Raw genomic sequence first — 14,873 nt, 5'->3', positions numbered from 1 at the left:
AGCCCCCCCCCCCCCCCCATTTCATAGTACACACAAACCTGGCACACTGCGTATATTTGTTGTTAATTGTTTAATCTTTGTTGTTGTATATTTTTATATTCTCAAATTTTATTTATGTACACAATACTCTCTTCCGTTGCAACACGTCTTTCCTCTGCAAGTAGTTGTATTATTTTTCTCTATTCTCTTATTATTCTTTTATAACTTGCATTTGTTTATTCCATATTTATATATTTCTACATTTATTTATGTCAACTGTATGTTTGTCTACGTGTAGCACCTCATCACCCAATCAAATTCCTTGTATGTGTAAAAACACTACTTGGCAATAAAGCTCTTTCTGTTCTGATTCTAATTACATTTAGTATGTTCGAAATATATTATGTTCGAAAGACACAGCCCTGTGTCTACTGTGGAATCCCTCAGGTTTCTGGGATCCACTATATCCCAGGACCTGAAGTGCAAGCCCAACCCTGTCACCATCATCAAGATGGCCCAGCAGAGGATGTACTTCCTGCACCAGCTCAAGAAGCTCAACCTGCCTAAGGAGCTCCTGGTCCACTTTTACACAGCCATCATCCCCTGCACATCCATCACCGTCTGGTTTGGATCTGCCACCAAAAAGGACAGAAGCAGACTGCAACGGACTGTCAGGAATAGAGAAAAAAATCATCAGTGCCAACCTGCCCTCCATTCAGGACCTGCCCGTTTCCTCACCCCGGACACAACCTGTTCCAGCTTCTCCCCTCTGGCAGGCGCTACTGAGCACTGTATGCCAGAACCAACAACCTCAGGAACAGTTTCTTCCCACAAGCCATCACTCTGATGAACAGCTGACTTCTGACTCAAGGTGTCAGGAACAATTCCTGTGTTCATACTGTTCATATTGTTATATTGTATATACTGTATACCAAATCCACCTACCTCAAAGTACATAACACATGCACATTATACTTATTTATTCCAGCATCCTTTGCACTATGCTCCATCGCACTGTGTACATGTAGGCATGTATGTGTATCTGTACCTGTATATCTCATCCATCTCTGACATGTATATAATAATCCTGAGTCAAATTCCTCTTATGTGAACACATACCTGGCAATAAAGCTGATTCTGATTATGATATGCAAAGACATTTATACATTCAATATTAACATCGCTTTTACTTTGACACGTTATATAGTCGTTCATACGAGTCCAAAAAGTGAATATACACAGTGGAAAAGAAAAACAGATGCAAAAACACATTTGTGTAGTAACCTTTTAAGTCCCGCCCCTAGAACAGCGTCCTGTGATGTCACTTTAACCAGCCAATCAGAGCGCAGATGTTCTTTTGCTGAAAATTTCAAACGCCGTCGAGTCGACAAACGACAACGGACAGCCGGATAACAACCACAGCCACACCAATGTTAATCAGTTTTTTAAATTGAAAGGTCGTTTTGCGTTCAGGAAGAGTGTTTTCTACACATTTAAGCTGTCTTCGGTGGCAACATGAGAGTGAGGTTAGTAACCTAACATTTTTTTTTAATAATTGGAGCGTTAATTATTTACGGTAGAAGTGGTATATCCAATTAGCAATCGTACTTCCTGCTTAGCCTGTTGATTTTAGATAAAGCTAACTTAGCTTTACTGCGAGCAGACGCACACAGCTTGTGTCACGTTAGGACGGAGTAACCGTCTGTGGATGCTGCAATGAGTAATTTTGAATGGTAATTACATTTTCTATTAACCACATGCTACTCACGAACTGGTAACGGAATTATTTAACGTTAAAAATAAGTTAACTTAATGTACAGGACAACGTCGGGAAGCTAGCTAACGTTAGCTTGGTCAGTGGTGGGATTGCAGCATCTAACGTTAATGTTAGCTATCTGCTAAAACAGTGTCTGCTACCTGGGGTAACTTAACGTTAATACTGGGCCGGTCTGACTTGTTTAAAACCGGTGTATTTAAACCCCAGAACACTGACCCACTCAAACCATTGCTTTTCTTTCAGTGAAGTCCACGCAGCAGAGTCTGTTGCCTACCTCAACAGAGCACTGTTCAAGTTGCAGGATATTTGGGAAGAAATCGGGATTCCAGAGGAACAGCGACTACAGCGAACCAATGATGTTCACAAGCACATCAAAGTGAGTCCCACGTTATTATTTAATTGATTCAAAGTGTAGTTGTTGACCTTGCAGAGCTAACAAACTGACACATTTTTTGGTTCCCCTGCAGGGTTTGCTGGACCTAATGATTGCTGAAGAAGAGGAGCTCAAGAAGAGATTAGTGAAAAGCATACAGGCCTGTCTGAAGGAACTTAATCAATTGTGCAGTGAACTCCATCTGCCCCCGTTTGAGGTAGAGTCTTGTTTAGAAATATGTGGTGCATCCTCTCTGGGGAAAAAATGCTAACATGTTTGGACTAACTTTCTGGATTTTTCTGAAGGAGGAGGAGGGCTGCACCATGTTGCAGATGGAGAAGAATTGCCGCACACGTCTAGAGGTGATGAAGGAACACAAGAAGCAGAGAATGCAAGAGCTCAAGGACCTCACTGGCAAAGACCGTGAGCTCTGCGATATTATGTGCACTACCCCATTTTGCATCGACCAGGACTCCATCCCGTCACTGCAGCAACTAGAGACATACCGTGCCTACCTGGATAATCTGACCAAAGAGAAGGTGTTACAGACTTTCTGATTTTCTTTATTACCTACTTGCTTTTTCTTATTAGGGTTGTAACCTGTGTTGTCTTTTCCAGGAACACCGTCATGATGAATTCATGAGCATCAAAAAGGAGATCATTGTATGCATGGATGATCTGGAGCAGAACCCAGAGACCAGTTTTGAGATGGATGTGATGTGTGAGGATGAGGAGGCATTTTGTCTGTCAAATGACAACATTGCTGCTCTTAAACTACTCCTTAGTCAGGTGATTTTGTGATACTTGCATCTAGATGTTTGTTAATCTGACACAATGATTAACAGTCCACAACACTGTATTATATTGTAATTGATTTATTATTATACATATATTTTTACTTTTATGCCTCCTTACAGTTAAAAGAACGCAAGGCTGAGAATGAGCTCCATTGTTCAGCTTTCCGCACTAAGATCCAGGAGCTGTGGGAAAGACTTCAGATTCCCCAAGAGGAGAGAGAAGCCCTCTCTGAGCATATGGTCATGTCAAAGAAGAGAAACATTGAGGCAGTAAGAAATTACGTTGTGTTCATTTACATGAATAAGTGATTTCAGACAATGCAGTACGGTGTTGTTTCATCAAATACCTCCAAATTTTGTGCATTCTGTCTGTCAGCTCCAGGCTGAGGTCCAGCGTCTACAGGTGCTGAAAATGCAGAGCATGAAAAGTGTCATTGAGGCCATCAGAGCTGAGATAGCACTTCTCTGGGAGAAGTGCTTCTACAGCCAAGAGCAGCAACAAAGTTTTGTTCCATATCATGATGGTGAATATCTGTTGTGTATATTGAAAAAACCCTTACACTGATTATATGCGGTTGATCATCATGGAGGGCGTGTGGGTCTCAGTGCTTGTTTTCTTTCCCCAGATGATTTCACTGAAGAGCTTCTCAACCTGCATGAAGCTGAAGAAAGGACCCTGAAGAAGTATTATGAGGACCATAAAGAACTCTTTGAGGGAGTCACAAAATGGCAGGAGAACTGGACCTTGTACTTGGAACTTGACGTAAGTACTATCCTCGTGAATTAAGTGGGGAAGCATTTAAAACAAACTTCTTGTTGTGGTAACGTGTGGATGTATGAACTTTTCCATCTCAGAAAAAGGCCAATGACCCTTCAAGGTTCAACAACAGAGGTGGGAACCTCCTGAAGGAAGAGAAGCAGAGAACTGACCTGCAGAAAAGTTTGCCTAAGGTGAGGACATGTTTAAAAGTGATTATTGACATGTTCTGTCAGGAATGCTATTGAAGCAGCTTTCAGCTCATAATAAGCTGTTGGTGGGGATACAAAAAGAAAACGGTGCCAAATATTGCGGTTTGTCATTTCCATGGACACTGAATAAAACAAGGCTGTACTGATGCTGTGAAAATTTAATTATTTAACCTTTTTCAACTTATTTACTGTTCTTCTACATAAAACAATATGGGATAACAATGATTTATTAAATTTGTTAAGGGGAAATACTAAGTATAGGTAGCACCAGTTAGTTTACTTCCTCTTTGGGCAGAGATATTTGACAGTGGAAAGTCATCAACTTCCTGTGTAGGAGTGTGGACTAAACGGCCAGGCCATTATGCAAACCATGAGAAGAGTGGAAACGGGAAAACAGCTGAGAGGTAGTTTGTTTATAGCCAGTTTTGTCCAACAGATGGAGATTTATTTTCCCAGTCTATTGCTATGTACCAGTTATTGACATAGGAAGGGCATTTTAGAAACTGGACTTTTCATTTAATATGCACTGACAATCCACCCTCAACATTAAATTTTAACATCATGGCAACGAGGTTAAAAACGAGTGTTTCCTGTTTGTTCCAGCTGGAAAAGAGTCTGAAGGCCCAAATTGATGTTTGGGAGGAGGAGCATGGCAAGGAATTCCTGGTCAATGGACAGAAATTCCTTGAGTATGTGCAACAGCAGTGGGATCACCACCACACTGAAAAGGAGAGAGAGAAACTGGAAAGGGTATGTTGTTCATTTGATTTTAGTCTTAAATTTCTCTCTGATGAACATGTTGTCAATATGACTAAATCATTGTGTGTGTGTGTGTGTGTGTGTTTTGAAATAGCAACTGAAGAAAACTAAACAGACACAGGAGGACATGTTATATGGAACTGCAATGAGAACACCATCTAAAAGGCGGCTAGCAGGGACTCCCACACCTGGAAAAGTTAGAAAGGTAAGATGTTGCTGCGGTATTATTAGATTGTTGTTGCATGTGCAGCGATACGGACTGCCTGGGTGAGTGAAGTTGACCCGCCTCTTTCCTCTGTCCACTTAGCTCAATGGCACCTCCACCATCTCCACTCCTACCAGTTTCCTTAGTTCAGGCCTCAGTGGAACCATGTGCCAGTCCTCCATTCAGAAACCACCCCTGTCGGCCAGCAAGGTACGCTCACTGTCTTCCTTCTGAGTCCACTATTTATGGTAATAAGGTTAGACAAGGTGTAATGTCTCCATTTTTGTTTAACTTGCTTTGTCAGGGCACTTAAACACTCTTGAATGAATTACTTGTCAACAATTGAGTACAAAATCTGTCCCAAATATGGTGCAGACCTTGTGATCGATCAATGTAGAGAAGATAAACAATATACTCAATGGAGCGCAAATATCTTGATCAAAAGAAGATAGATAAATATACAGTATATTGTGTTCCAAGACGCTTCTTGTATGTAAATTTCGCACAGTCAAGCACACGTAAAGCCTGACTGTTAATGAAAGCCCCTGTAACACTATTCAGTCATCAAGGTGACAGTATAGTCAGTTTGTCAGTGTATCTGCATGTCATGCAGTGGTAAGAAACAGCATAAATGAAGCATTGGAAAATTCTACCAAAAGCTGCTCTTGTAATACTTTGCAGTGATGCTGTATGCCTGTATTTTACTCACTAGCTTTGCAGGAGTGTACTGAGAATGAGTGGTGCTAGTTTTTCATAAAGTGTGTGTGTGTGGTATTTTTTTTTTGTTTGTTTTTCTACTACCATTATAATCTTATAGACTGTAATGAAGTAAAATAAAAAAGCTGGCAAAAAACACAATATCATTCTAGTTGGTCTTGTTGTAGGGTCTTGGCCTGCGAACCCCTGGACATGGAAAGACTCCCCGTGCAGTAGACCGAAACAAGGAAAACATCTCCCATCTTAATAGAAATACTCCAAGTGGCACGCTAAGGTCTCAGGATACTCAAGATCACACCTTCACCTTTAGCTCAATTGCTGGCTCCTATTCGGAATTTGCGGTAAATGCGGTTTTACATGTTTAGCCCCTGACTATAAAAAGTCCACTTAAGTACAATCTACTAAAGGAAAGAACTATATTCTCCTGGATTACATCACGTACCACTAAAAGCAGTATTCTATTAAAGGTAGGATGATGTAGTTGGCCCAGTAAAATCTATGGCTTGCCATTTAACCACCATCACTGTCGAACTAAAACCGTATTTGGGTTAACACCTGTTTGACCTGGACTTGTAAATCCTAGAAATGTTTTCTTTTTTTCTTTTAATCTGAAGGAATACTTTTTACTTTTGAACATTTCATCTTTGTTGCTACAGACACTGTATATTCTTGTACTCAGCAGACAAAACTCCCACAAAATTAAAAAGCCATAATTTTGGTGTTGTGTTGGCTATAGTTTAGGTAAACATCAAACCGCAATGTGCATACCTCTGCCAAGACTGCATAATTAACAGAATGAATTTTAATAATTAAAATATTTTTTAATTCAGTGAATGGAATGAAATGAACATCAAACTTTACGTAGTGATAGACTATACATACACAAAATGAATACACATACCAGATTCTCTTTTATTGAAGTAATTGCAGTAGCTAATGAGAAAATGGTGAATCTGCCTGTATATCTTTTAAAAACCCCTGAAATACCAAAGACTCAATATATATCATTTCACCACTTTACATGACAGATATTTTCCTAAATGAACATGCACTAGCATTTCATATTACCATGTCACATTCTAACACTGTGTGAACCCACAAACATAAACTTGTATATTCAATCATTTGACTTTGTTATTAAAATGTGAAAGATGCTGACGGTGAACTTGGACTTTTCTTTACAGAGGGACCTCTCAAAGGCTTCTAAATCGACTGTGAAGTCAGGAATGCTGAACTCCACCGTCAGTCAACAGTGATGAGTTAAAGCAGCTGTGCTGGAAGTCTTCCAGCTCAGCGGTAGTTTGATGTTTTCATGGACAACAGGGAACTTTATTGTAATCTCATTACAAAAAATGTAAATATTTAAATCTGTCTGAACATTTTGAGTCTCCATCGATCCTGTTTTCATAAGACTTTCTTTCAGGGTTACTGCTGGAGCAATTTTCTCTGCTGTATTTTCTGGTATTTCATATTTGTAGCAAGGCTGTTGTGGCTTTTTATTGACATTTTCCTTTTGGGTGTATAGCCTTTAAATTTAAGCATTAACCATATCTAGAGCACTACATTGTTTTAGTACTGTAGCAGTAAGCCAGTGCACCATGCTTTTCTTCCTCCAGCTGGAATGACAGCTGAATTTGCTCTTCAGAAACTAAATATTGAGTGCTTTTTTTTTTTTTAAATCCAGCTGTAAATAAACGTTTTAAAAAAACGTTCATCCTTATTAAGTCTACCTATTTGTTATCTTGTGTAATTTTGATTTATACCTGAATGTTTTCTTTCAGCCCTTTTTATGGTTTAGTTACAAAGCTTTTGTCCAAGTTAGAAGGCAGTATCTGTTAAGTATTCCATATTGACCACATACTGTATCTTGAGTACATTTCACGTATTGTAGTTGTAAAAATAATCCCTTCTCCATGTAGACTAGAAATTAGAGGCTGCTCTGTTTAAGCCATGTGTGCCATGAGTTCTTCCAGAGCCCTCTCGCGGTGATTTTCATGAACAAGCAGTACTTCTTTGATTGCACTTTGCTTGAAGCCCATCTCATTAAACTGAGTCAGGAGACGCAGGAACTCAGCAGCCTGAAATAGAATTTAAAGTAAGTAATAATACACATTTAGGTTTATGATAACATATGGCTGTGGTAAACTGTGATGAGCGAGAATCACCTTGCTCTCACAGTTCTGAAACATCTCCAAGGCCTCCTCCACCTGTGCTTCATCATAACCCAGCTCACACAGACGGTCACTGGCCACCAGGTATTTCAGGATCTGAAGAAATGATAAAAAAAATAATTAGAAATGTATTCATGCCAGTTAAGTGTATATATAAAGGGTTTTAATTATTTATGCATGAACACTGGTGGTAGACAGGTCCCTAATAAGCTGTTGTAATTGCATTAATATGACTTGCCTACTTGTGAGCCCACATAAATGGAAGAATCATTTTGCTGGTATATTTACTTATCTTTTTAGCCTGTGATCAGGAAGGAGTTCTCCCACTATTTGACCTGAACCACTGATTAATTACAAACATTTTGAATTGAAGGTTTAATAGCTTTTTAATAATGTGTTTGAAATTTATAATTGGTTATCAAGCCTGTAGTTAATGAAGGCAACTCAAAAGTATTTTATTTAAGCATTATCAGGGTTTATAAACCAATAAAGATTATAACTTCCACCAAACCAAAGTGGTACCTACCTTTTCTGGGCTGTGATAGCCTGTCTTCTGCAGAGCCAGAATAGCTGTGCGTAAAGGGTAGCCCCTCTCTGTGATGGTTTCAAGTAGCTCCCTCTCCTCCTGGCTGAGTGCCGACAACAACTCTGCTGCTGAATCAAAGAAAACCCCAGGAGAGCCACTAGTCCTCAGGGTCTGATGACAGGGGAAGAACACACAAAAATAGTGTGTTATGATAAAAAAAAGTAAGTGGATAAGAGTGGGATAAAAATTGTTATCAAAGACAGAAAAGAAATAACCTTCTGCCTGCGGTTTTTAACGACAGGCCCTGCAGAGGAGGGTCGCTGCGTCTGCAACCTGCATGGAGAGGGGCGAGCAGGTGGTGTGTTTTGGGAGTACTTTCTGCCCACGGAGCCCAGTGACCGCTGCCTCTTTTTGCTGTTCTTCTGCCCTTGAGGTACGGGGCTGGCCTGCTGTGACCTGTGCTGCTCCAGTGCTTGCAGTGGTTGTCTGCAGTCTTTCAGAGAAGAGCCTCTGTGGGCTCTGAGGCTCAGAGGTGAGTCAGGCTTACAGGGGTGAGTGGAAGGACCAAGGTGCATGTCTTTGACTCTGGCGAGTGGGTCTCTGGGTGCAGCGCTCCGGGGCCGCTCTCTGCTCTTGATAGGGTGACATGCGTCTTCAGTGGAGGAGCCTTCATTATCCTCGTTGTAACCATCTTCATCCTCAGAGTCAGATATGAGGAACTTGACAGTGCGATGGTGCGGCCAGCGAATGTCTGCAGAGTTCAGGCTGTAACTGCGGGGTCGAGGGCTCGGGGTCCACGTGTCGCTGCTCCTGCGATTTGTCCTGCGACTCTCCTGAGGGCTGCTGAACATCAGCCAGTAGGGGGGGCAGGATGGGGCTTGATGGACTGGCTGCTGCCCAGTTAAAATCCATTTCTCCAGGTTGAATCCATACTACATTAAAAATTAAAAAATTCAGCAACAAACCTTTTACACGGCAGAGACTTTGACTTGTCATTGCAGGGAAAGCACAGGTGTTACTGACAACATTAACAATGGCTCCGTTATATTCAAGTACCCCAGTGAGCCAGCATGCACAATAGCAGGACCCTGGAACTGAAACAGTTAAATGGAATTCAGCCATTATTAATTGTATTAATTCTATTATTTGCAGCTGTTCTTTTCCTACTGTTACATTCCAACATGTCTCACATCAAAAACGCATAGGAGGATGTATCAACAATGAAATGCAAGTTTATCACAAAAGGAAAAGAAAAAGTAGTGACCTGACACACACACACACACACACACACACACACACACAAAGATCTATGTAAACTGTTCAGTGAAACCCCCAAACACTTTCATTCCAATCAGAATAAAATATTTAAATAAAACCCCTAAACATGCATCTTGATTATCTTCACTGCAACGTCAAAATAACCAACTTGGTGATGAAATTTGCGTTGTTTTTAAGTATATATATTTTATAATGAAAGTGGACCTATTGGACTCACGTACTACAATTTCCCAACAATTTAATTGATTCTAGGAGAAGAATCAGGTATTGAACAGAAATTGCGTGAGAACCTGTAACATCTAAAAGCCACTGATTAAAAAACAGACCGCTGCGAGTGAATTGATCCCGGAAAGACATTCAACTTGAAAAAAAAGTGAATGTTCACTTGTATGTGTGACCTCAGTGTCTTGTAGTATCCGGTGGCAGTTTGGTATAGTGATGTCTGGAGCTGTCACGGGCTGCACTTCCTCCTCCAGTGGTCCCAGTAGGGTCTGAAATGGGACATCCTCCAGAGTGTTCATGTTGACCAAATCGCACCAGCAAATAACCTGCATCAGAACAATCACAGAGTTTTGACAATAGAGAGTTTTAAGTTATAGAATCAGACCTTCATTGCAATTGCATGAACACTTACTTTTGTCAGGTATTCTCTCTTACGCCCACAGCTCTCTGAGGTATTGACAGGTGTTTGGAGTAAATGACGCACAGACATCATCGTATGTGATAAACCTCTTCATCACTAAGCCTCTGACATCACCTGAGGAGTTGTTTACCAATAATACCCCAGTCACCTGTTGTAAACCTTCCTGCAGAGGGATAGTACTAATTCATTTGAATATTACAGTACTTAAATATGAATTTACATATATACCGGAGTAATACTAAGTATTAAAAAATGCACTAACAATTGATACTTCTATATTTTTTATTTCTATTAATACAATACTATTATTACATTTATAATATACAATGTATTATCATTTCCCCTCAATCTTTTAGTTGACTGCAGCTTTTCCATTTATATTTCTAAGTCACATTTCAGACAGTGTGACTTTCAATGTGGACTTTTGGAACTGGAAGGGGGATTATGGAAATGCTGAGGTATTTGGAAACAAAGAACAGCATAATACTTTCCAGTGATTAGCAGATTACATAAAGGTGACAGTACAGTGTGGAACAACACCGTGATGTCTATTGCATTCATTTTCTGTTTCACTGATTTGTTATGCATTGAGATAGTCTCAGAAACACTGAGTAACACTGACTTGGGAATCAATTGAAGTGTATGTTCTGGCCTGCAGACAAGTATAAAAGTAAAGAACAATTACAATTCTGTACAGAGATATACATTTTATTTATATATTTTAAACAATCACAATTAATTTAAAATTCACAAACTGGGGGGGGGGTTACAGTTTCTGTAACAGACCTCTGAAAACAGAGAAAAGCAGTTTTGAAACTTAACTGAAAGAAAAGGAAACTTAAAGCAAAAGGAGAACAGATCTAGTTTAATCTCATTTTATAGCACAAACAGCATTTTAAAGAGTACAGCAGCGTGGTTCAGTCAAAGAGCATTTAGGTGGAGGCTTGATTACAGACAGGTGTATTAAAGAACCATTTAGTAACTGGATATTAAATCACTAAAATGTGAGGAGAGTTTCCAACAATGGGGCACACACAAAGAAAGTACCTGTGTTGTCCTGATGGATGTCTGACAAAGCAGGTTTAGAACGGCATCCAGCCAACAGAGAGAGATTATCTGGTAATGATTTAAATCTGGACAATGAAGCTTGAATTTGATTAGGATATGATAAGATTTCATGTATATATTGGACGACAGCTACTCCAAAACAAAACATCAGATTATTTTATTAACACTTCAAAGCTACCTGGCTATCCTTCTAATCCTGCTTCACGAGACAGTCCTGTGATACAGAGGTCTGTAAATAAACACATATACATTCCCTAAAGAGTGGGCTAAAAGAGGAAGCAAAACACTGAAAAATAACCATTCTGGCTGTTTAAAAAGGTCACCATTATTTGTCACCTGCTCTGTTAAGTGTGCTGGTGCGTTACACGCCAAAATGTGTTTCCTAATTAGAGGTCATGTCATTCAGACTGCTTACAAATGCTACCTAAGCAGTGTAGCTCAACATTTACAGCCCATTGTTACTATGAACACCATTATTACAATGGTGGTAAAAACATCAAAATACTGATGTTCTCATGGAATATTATGCCCTTATGATATAAGGCTTGACATGGTAACATCACTTTCTCAGCACCCCACATGTACAGTATGATCCCATCATTTTTATTTGCTTCCCTTGCCATGACAGCCCATCACCACAAAAAGAAAACAAATTAACTAGCTACAAATCCTTTCATGAATAAAATTGCATTATCTTTATATAGATAAAATGTGAACAACCCCCAGAGATTGAAATATTTTATATGTCCACCCTGCAAATGCACCACTAGAGTTAATATCTGATGCATGGGACTGAAGGTTGTCTCTTAACTTGTTCATCATGAAAGCACTCAGTGAGAACCAGCAGACTTCAATTCCTCTAATACAACGTGCAGAGCTTGTTTGCCAGGGGCTATAATAGAACCCAGAGTTGGTATCCAAAGGTTCATAGTAATCTAATGATTTTAGAGACTGTCTTTAGGTGAAATGAGTGACATGAGGTTCAGTTTTTAGCAGCGTCTGCCTGCCGAGGCCAGTTCTCCTCCTCGATGCCCGAGTCGTATTCCTCCTCTGCTGACTCCTTGGTTGGCGCTCTGAAATTCAAATGGAAACTCCAGTTCAGGTTTCAGACCACACAACACTGGAGACTCTGCGTGCTGGGCTTAAGGAATCGGATCTCTAAAATGACACATACATGTAACACTGTCCTGTGAGCAGAGAGATACTGACCGGATATATCTGGGTTGCGATTTTCCTTGGACAACATCTTTGTCCAGCTCAACAGCCATGATGTCAGAGTGCGGCACCTCAAACATGGGCTCTAGAAGGAGCTTTTCCTATTAAAAAAAAGAAACAATTTTCAGAATCAGAATCCTTTATTGATCCCTGAGTCGAAATTCTTTAAAAGGGAGGGAGAAGGGGCATTATGTTCTCTCCATTTAACCTATCCTAATCAGGAGCAGTGGGCTGCCATCATGTAGCGCCCAGGAGCAGTTAGGGGTTCAGGACCTTGCTCAGGGGCTACTTCAGCAATGGACCGGACTCGATCCGGCGACCCACCAGTTCCTAAAGCAGTCCCAACAGACTGAGCCAATGCAGCCCCCAATAATGTGGTGTCTTTAAGTCTGACACCCTACCAGCTGAGCAATACAGTCAGCCTAACCTTAATTATTGCGTTATATCAATGTTACAAAAAGTATAAGTTTAAGACCGTTTTTTTATCTCTCTCTCTCTCTCTCTCTCTCTCTCTCACATACCATAATGGATCTGAGCCCACGAGCACCAGTTTTTCTCTCCAAAGCCATCCTGGCTATGGCCTTCAAAGCATCTTGATTCACATTGAGTTCACACTGAAACAAAAAACATTTCAGATGAATTTCAATTGTAGATATTCAGTCGTACAGGTATTAACAAATAGACACGGAAATACATGTTTCACAAGCAAGTTATTTTCCTGTAGATCTGATACAAGAACAAGGGTGGTGGAAGGTTTGGTGGGGGCGTGTTGTTTCAGGTACCAGTGACACAAACTATTATCCTAGGAGTGACAGTTTAAATAGTAGATCTATGAGTTTGAAGGCTTTTTAGAAGACAAACACTGCACTGTGGTTTATAATACTGTAATACAAGATTTGACAACTCTGGAAAGTTATCCCGGGGCAACCATTTTATCTTTTGTCGTAACAATTTCAAGGTAAACAGAAATACAGTTCACATTACAAAGTAATCTACCAGGATGAGCAGGTGACTGACTGACACTGCATTGCGTTGTGGCAACAGCTGAGCTAGGTTTGACTTTTGTCAGAAGCATGTGGTTGGAACTCTACTGAGCAAACCCAGTGGTCAAATTCAAATGAATGCGGGGGGAGGCTATGCGTTGTTGTTTTTTTAAAACACAGTGCTGTTGCCACTTTGAACTCTGCTTAACTTTGTACCGTAGTAGCTGCTATAACATAGCCCTTACTTTATCCATGCTGAACAGAGCCTGGTACTGGGGAACCACAGCGTTGCGGGGTTCAGTCAATATACGGACTAACGTTTCTTCATCCAGGCTGTGCAGAGGAACGACCACAGGAAGACGGCCAACAAACTCTGGGATCATTCCAAACTCGATCAGGTCCCTGGCCTCGACATGCTTCAGCAGCCTGTCCTTCTCCTCTATCTCTGCCACAGTGTCTGTCTCACCGCTGGTGTTGGCCAAGTCTGCGGCAGCCGCTGCCCGCCGCCCCTTTCCCAGGTTGGAGGGAGTTCCAAAACCCAAATACTGAAGAGCCGTGAAACATAAGGATTAAGTTAGAGGCAGGAACGATTATCAGGCTGATTGTCTGCAAACAGTTGGTACACATGTGCTGCGTTAAATTTACCTTTTCATTCTTTCTTCTGCTAATGATTCTGTCGAGTCCGTTGAAGGCACCGGATGCAACAAACAGGATGTTTGTTGTGTCTACCTGCACCGTTTCTCCTCTCAGTTTCCTGGAGTTTTTCTCAGGAACATTGACGACTGTGCCCTCCAGGAGTTTTAGCAACCCCTGACACAGAGGAGAAGGGGAGAAAAAGTCAATAACTGAAGTCTAGGTCAACCAATATATGGGAAGGGAAGGACTCACAATGGGGAGGGGGGGGGGGGGGGCACACACACACCCACCAGGAAACCAGTTTCAGTAAATACAGTGGGGGAAATAAGTATTTGACCCCTTGCTGATTTTGCAGGTTTGCCCACTTACAAAGAATGCAACGATCTACAATTTTAATCATATGTACATTCTAACAGTGAAAGACAGAATCCCAAAGAAAATTCCAGAAAATCACATCATATGAATTTATAAAAATTGATAACCATCTGATGAGGAAAAACAAGTATTTGACCCCCTGGACAAACAGCATGTTAATATTTTGTAGAAAAGCCATTATTGGCCAGCACAGATGTCAAACGGTTTTTATAGTTGGTGACAAGGTTTGTGCACATTTCGGCAGGGATGTTGGCCCACTACTCCCTGCAGACAGCCTCCAAATCATTCAGGTTCCGAGGTTGTCGCCTGGCAACTCTAATTTTAAGCTCCCTCCAAAGATTTTCAATTGGATTCAGGTCTGGAGACTGGCTAGGCCACTCCAGAACCTTGATGTGCTTCTTC

General features: G+C 40.7%; 3 protein-coding genes across 7 annotated transcripts in view; 1 reads left to right on the top strand and 2 right to left on the bottom strand.

The window, feature by feature from the left end:
* The first annotated feature begins 1,345 nt into the window (after nt 1-1,345).
* LOC123961681 (protein regulator of cytokinesis 1-like) lies at nt 1,346-7,296 on the top strand. Of its 4 annotated transcripts, none has more exons than XM_046037259.1 (14): nt 1,346-1,505; nt 2,000-2,132; nt 2,224-2,346; nt 2,435-2,668; nt 2,748-2,918; nt 3,047-3,196; nt 3,303-3,450; nt 3,553-3,689; nt 3,782-3,877; nt 4,499-4,645; nt 4,749-4,859; nt 4,962-5,069; nt 5,744-5,917; nt 6,761-7,296. In XM_046037259.1, the coding sequence occupies exons 1-14, from the start codon at nt 1,495-1,497 to the stop codon at nt 6,830-6,832; spliced, it is 1,815 nt and encodes a 604-aa protein (XP_045893215.1). In that variant the 5' UTR covers nt 1,346-1,494; the 3' UTR covers nt 6,833-7,296. The 4 variants fall into 4 exon arrangements, with proteins under 4 accessions (XP_045893215.1, XP_045893216.1, XP_045893217.1 ...); XM_046037260.1 differs by lacking the exon at nt 1,346-1,505 and adding an exon at nt 1,570-1,712 and having other exon boundaries at nt 5,744-5,850; XM_046037258.1 differs by lacking the exon at nt 1,346-1,505 and adding an exon at nt 1,571-1,712.
* Nucleotides 6,615-10,072, bottom strand: LOC123961690 (ubiquitin-associated protein 1-like). Its single transcript, XM_046037280.1, has 5 exons — nt 9,950-10,072; nt 8,549-9,205; nt 8,274-8,444; nt 7,742-7,843; nt 6,615-7,654 (listed from the first exon to the last, which is right to left on the bottom strand). Exons 1-5 carry the CDS (start codon nt 10,070-10,072, stop codon nt 7,520-7,522), a joined length of 1,188 nt encoding a protein of 395 aa, XP_045893236.1. The 3' UTR covers nt 6,615-7,519.
* A 972-nt stretch (nt 10,073-11,044) lies between these two features.
* Nucleotides 11,045-14,873, bottom strand: part of clpxb (caseinolytic mitochondrial matrix peptidase chaperone subunit Xb) — a 14,726-nt gene continuing 10,897 nt past the window's right edge. For both annotated transcript variants that reach the window (XM_046037256.1, XM_046037257.1), the window contains 5 exons: nt 14,106-14,270; nt 13,706-14,005; nt 12,999-13,091; nt 12,472-12,578; nt 11,045-12,335 (listed from right to left, as the gene is read on the bottom strand). In XM_046037256.1, the coding sequence (XP_045893212.1) occupies nt 12,245-12,335; nt 12,472-12,578; nt 12,999-13,091; nt 13,706-14,005; nt 14,106-14,270 (756 nt within the window). In that variant the 3' untranslated portion in view covers nt 11,045-12,244. The remainder of the gene's footprint in view (nt 12,336-12,471; nt 12,579-12,998; nt 13,092-13,705; nt 14,006-14,105; nt 14,271-14,873) is intronic.

The sequence above is a fragment of the Micropterus dolomieu genome, linkage group LG22 (assembly GCF_021292245.1).
Source record: "Micropterus dolomieu isolate WLL.071019.BEF.003 ecotype Adirondacks linkage group LG22, ASM2129224v1, whole genome shotgun sequence".
Lineage (NCBI taxonomy): Eukaryota > Metazoa > Chordata > Actinopteri > Centrarchiformes > Centrarchidae > Micropterus > Micropterus dolomieu.
Note: the sequence above shows the minus strand (reverse complement) of the source record. Positions and strands in the feature narration are given on the sequence as shown.

Bases quoted from the DNA above. Each gene is read 5' to 3' on its own strand.
- LOC123961690 (XM_046037280.1), bottom strand. From the start codon at position 10,072: ATGAACACTCTGGAGGATGTCCCATTTCAGACCCTACTGGGACCACTG. The intron at 9,206-9,949 runs GTCACACATACA...TTTTTAATGTAG, and splicing joins GGATACTACAAGACACTGAG to TATGGATTCAACCTGGAGAA. The intron at 7,655-7,741 runs GTGATTCTCGCT...ATTCTATTTCAG, and splicing joins TTCAGAACTGTGAGAGCAAG to GCTGCTGAGTTCCTGCGTCT.
- LOC123961681 (XM_046037258.1), top strand. The intron at 3,878-4,498 runs GTGAGGACATGT...TGTTTGTTCCAG, and splicing joins TGCAGAAAAGTTTGCCTAAG to CTGGAAAAGAGTCTGAAGGC. The intron at 4,860-4,961 runs GTAAGATGTTGC...CTGTCCACTTAG, and splicing joins CACCTGGAAAAGTTAGAAAG to CTCAATGGCACCTCCACCAT.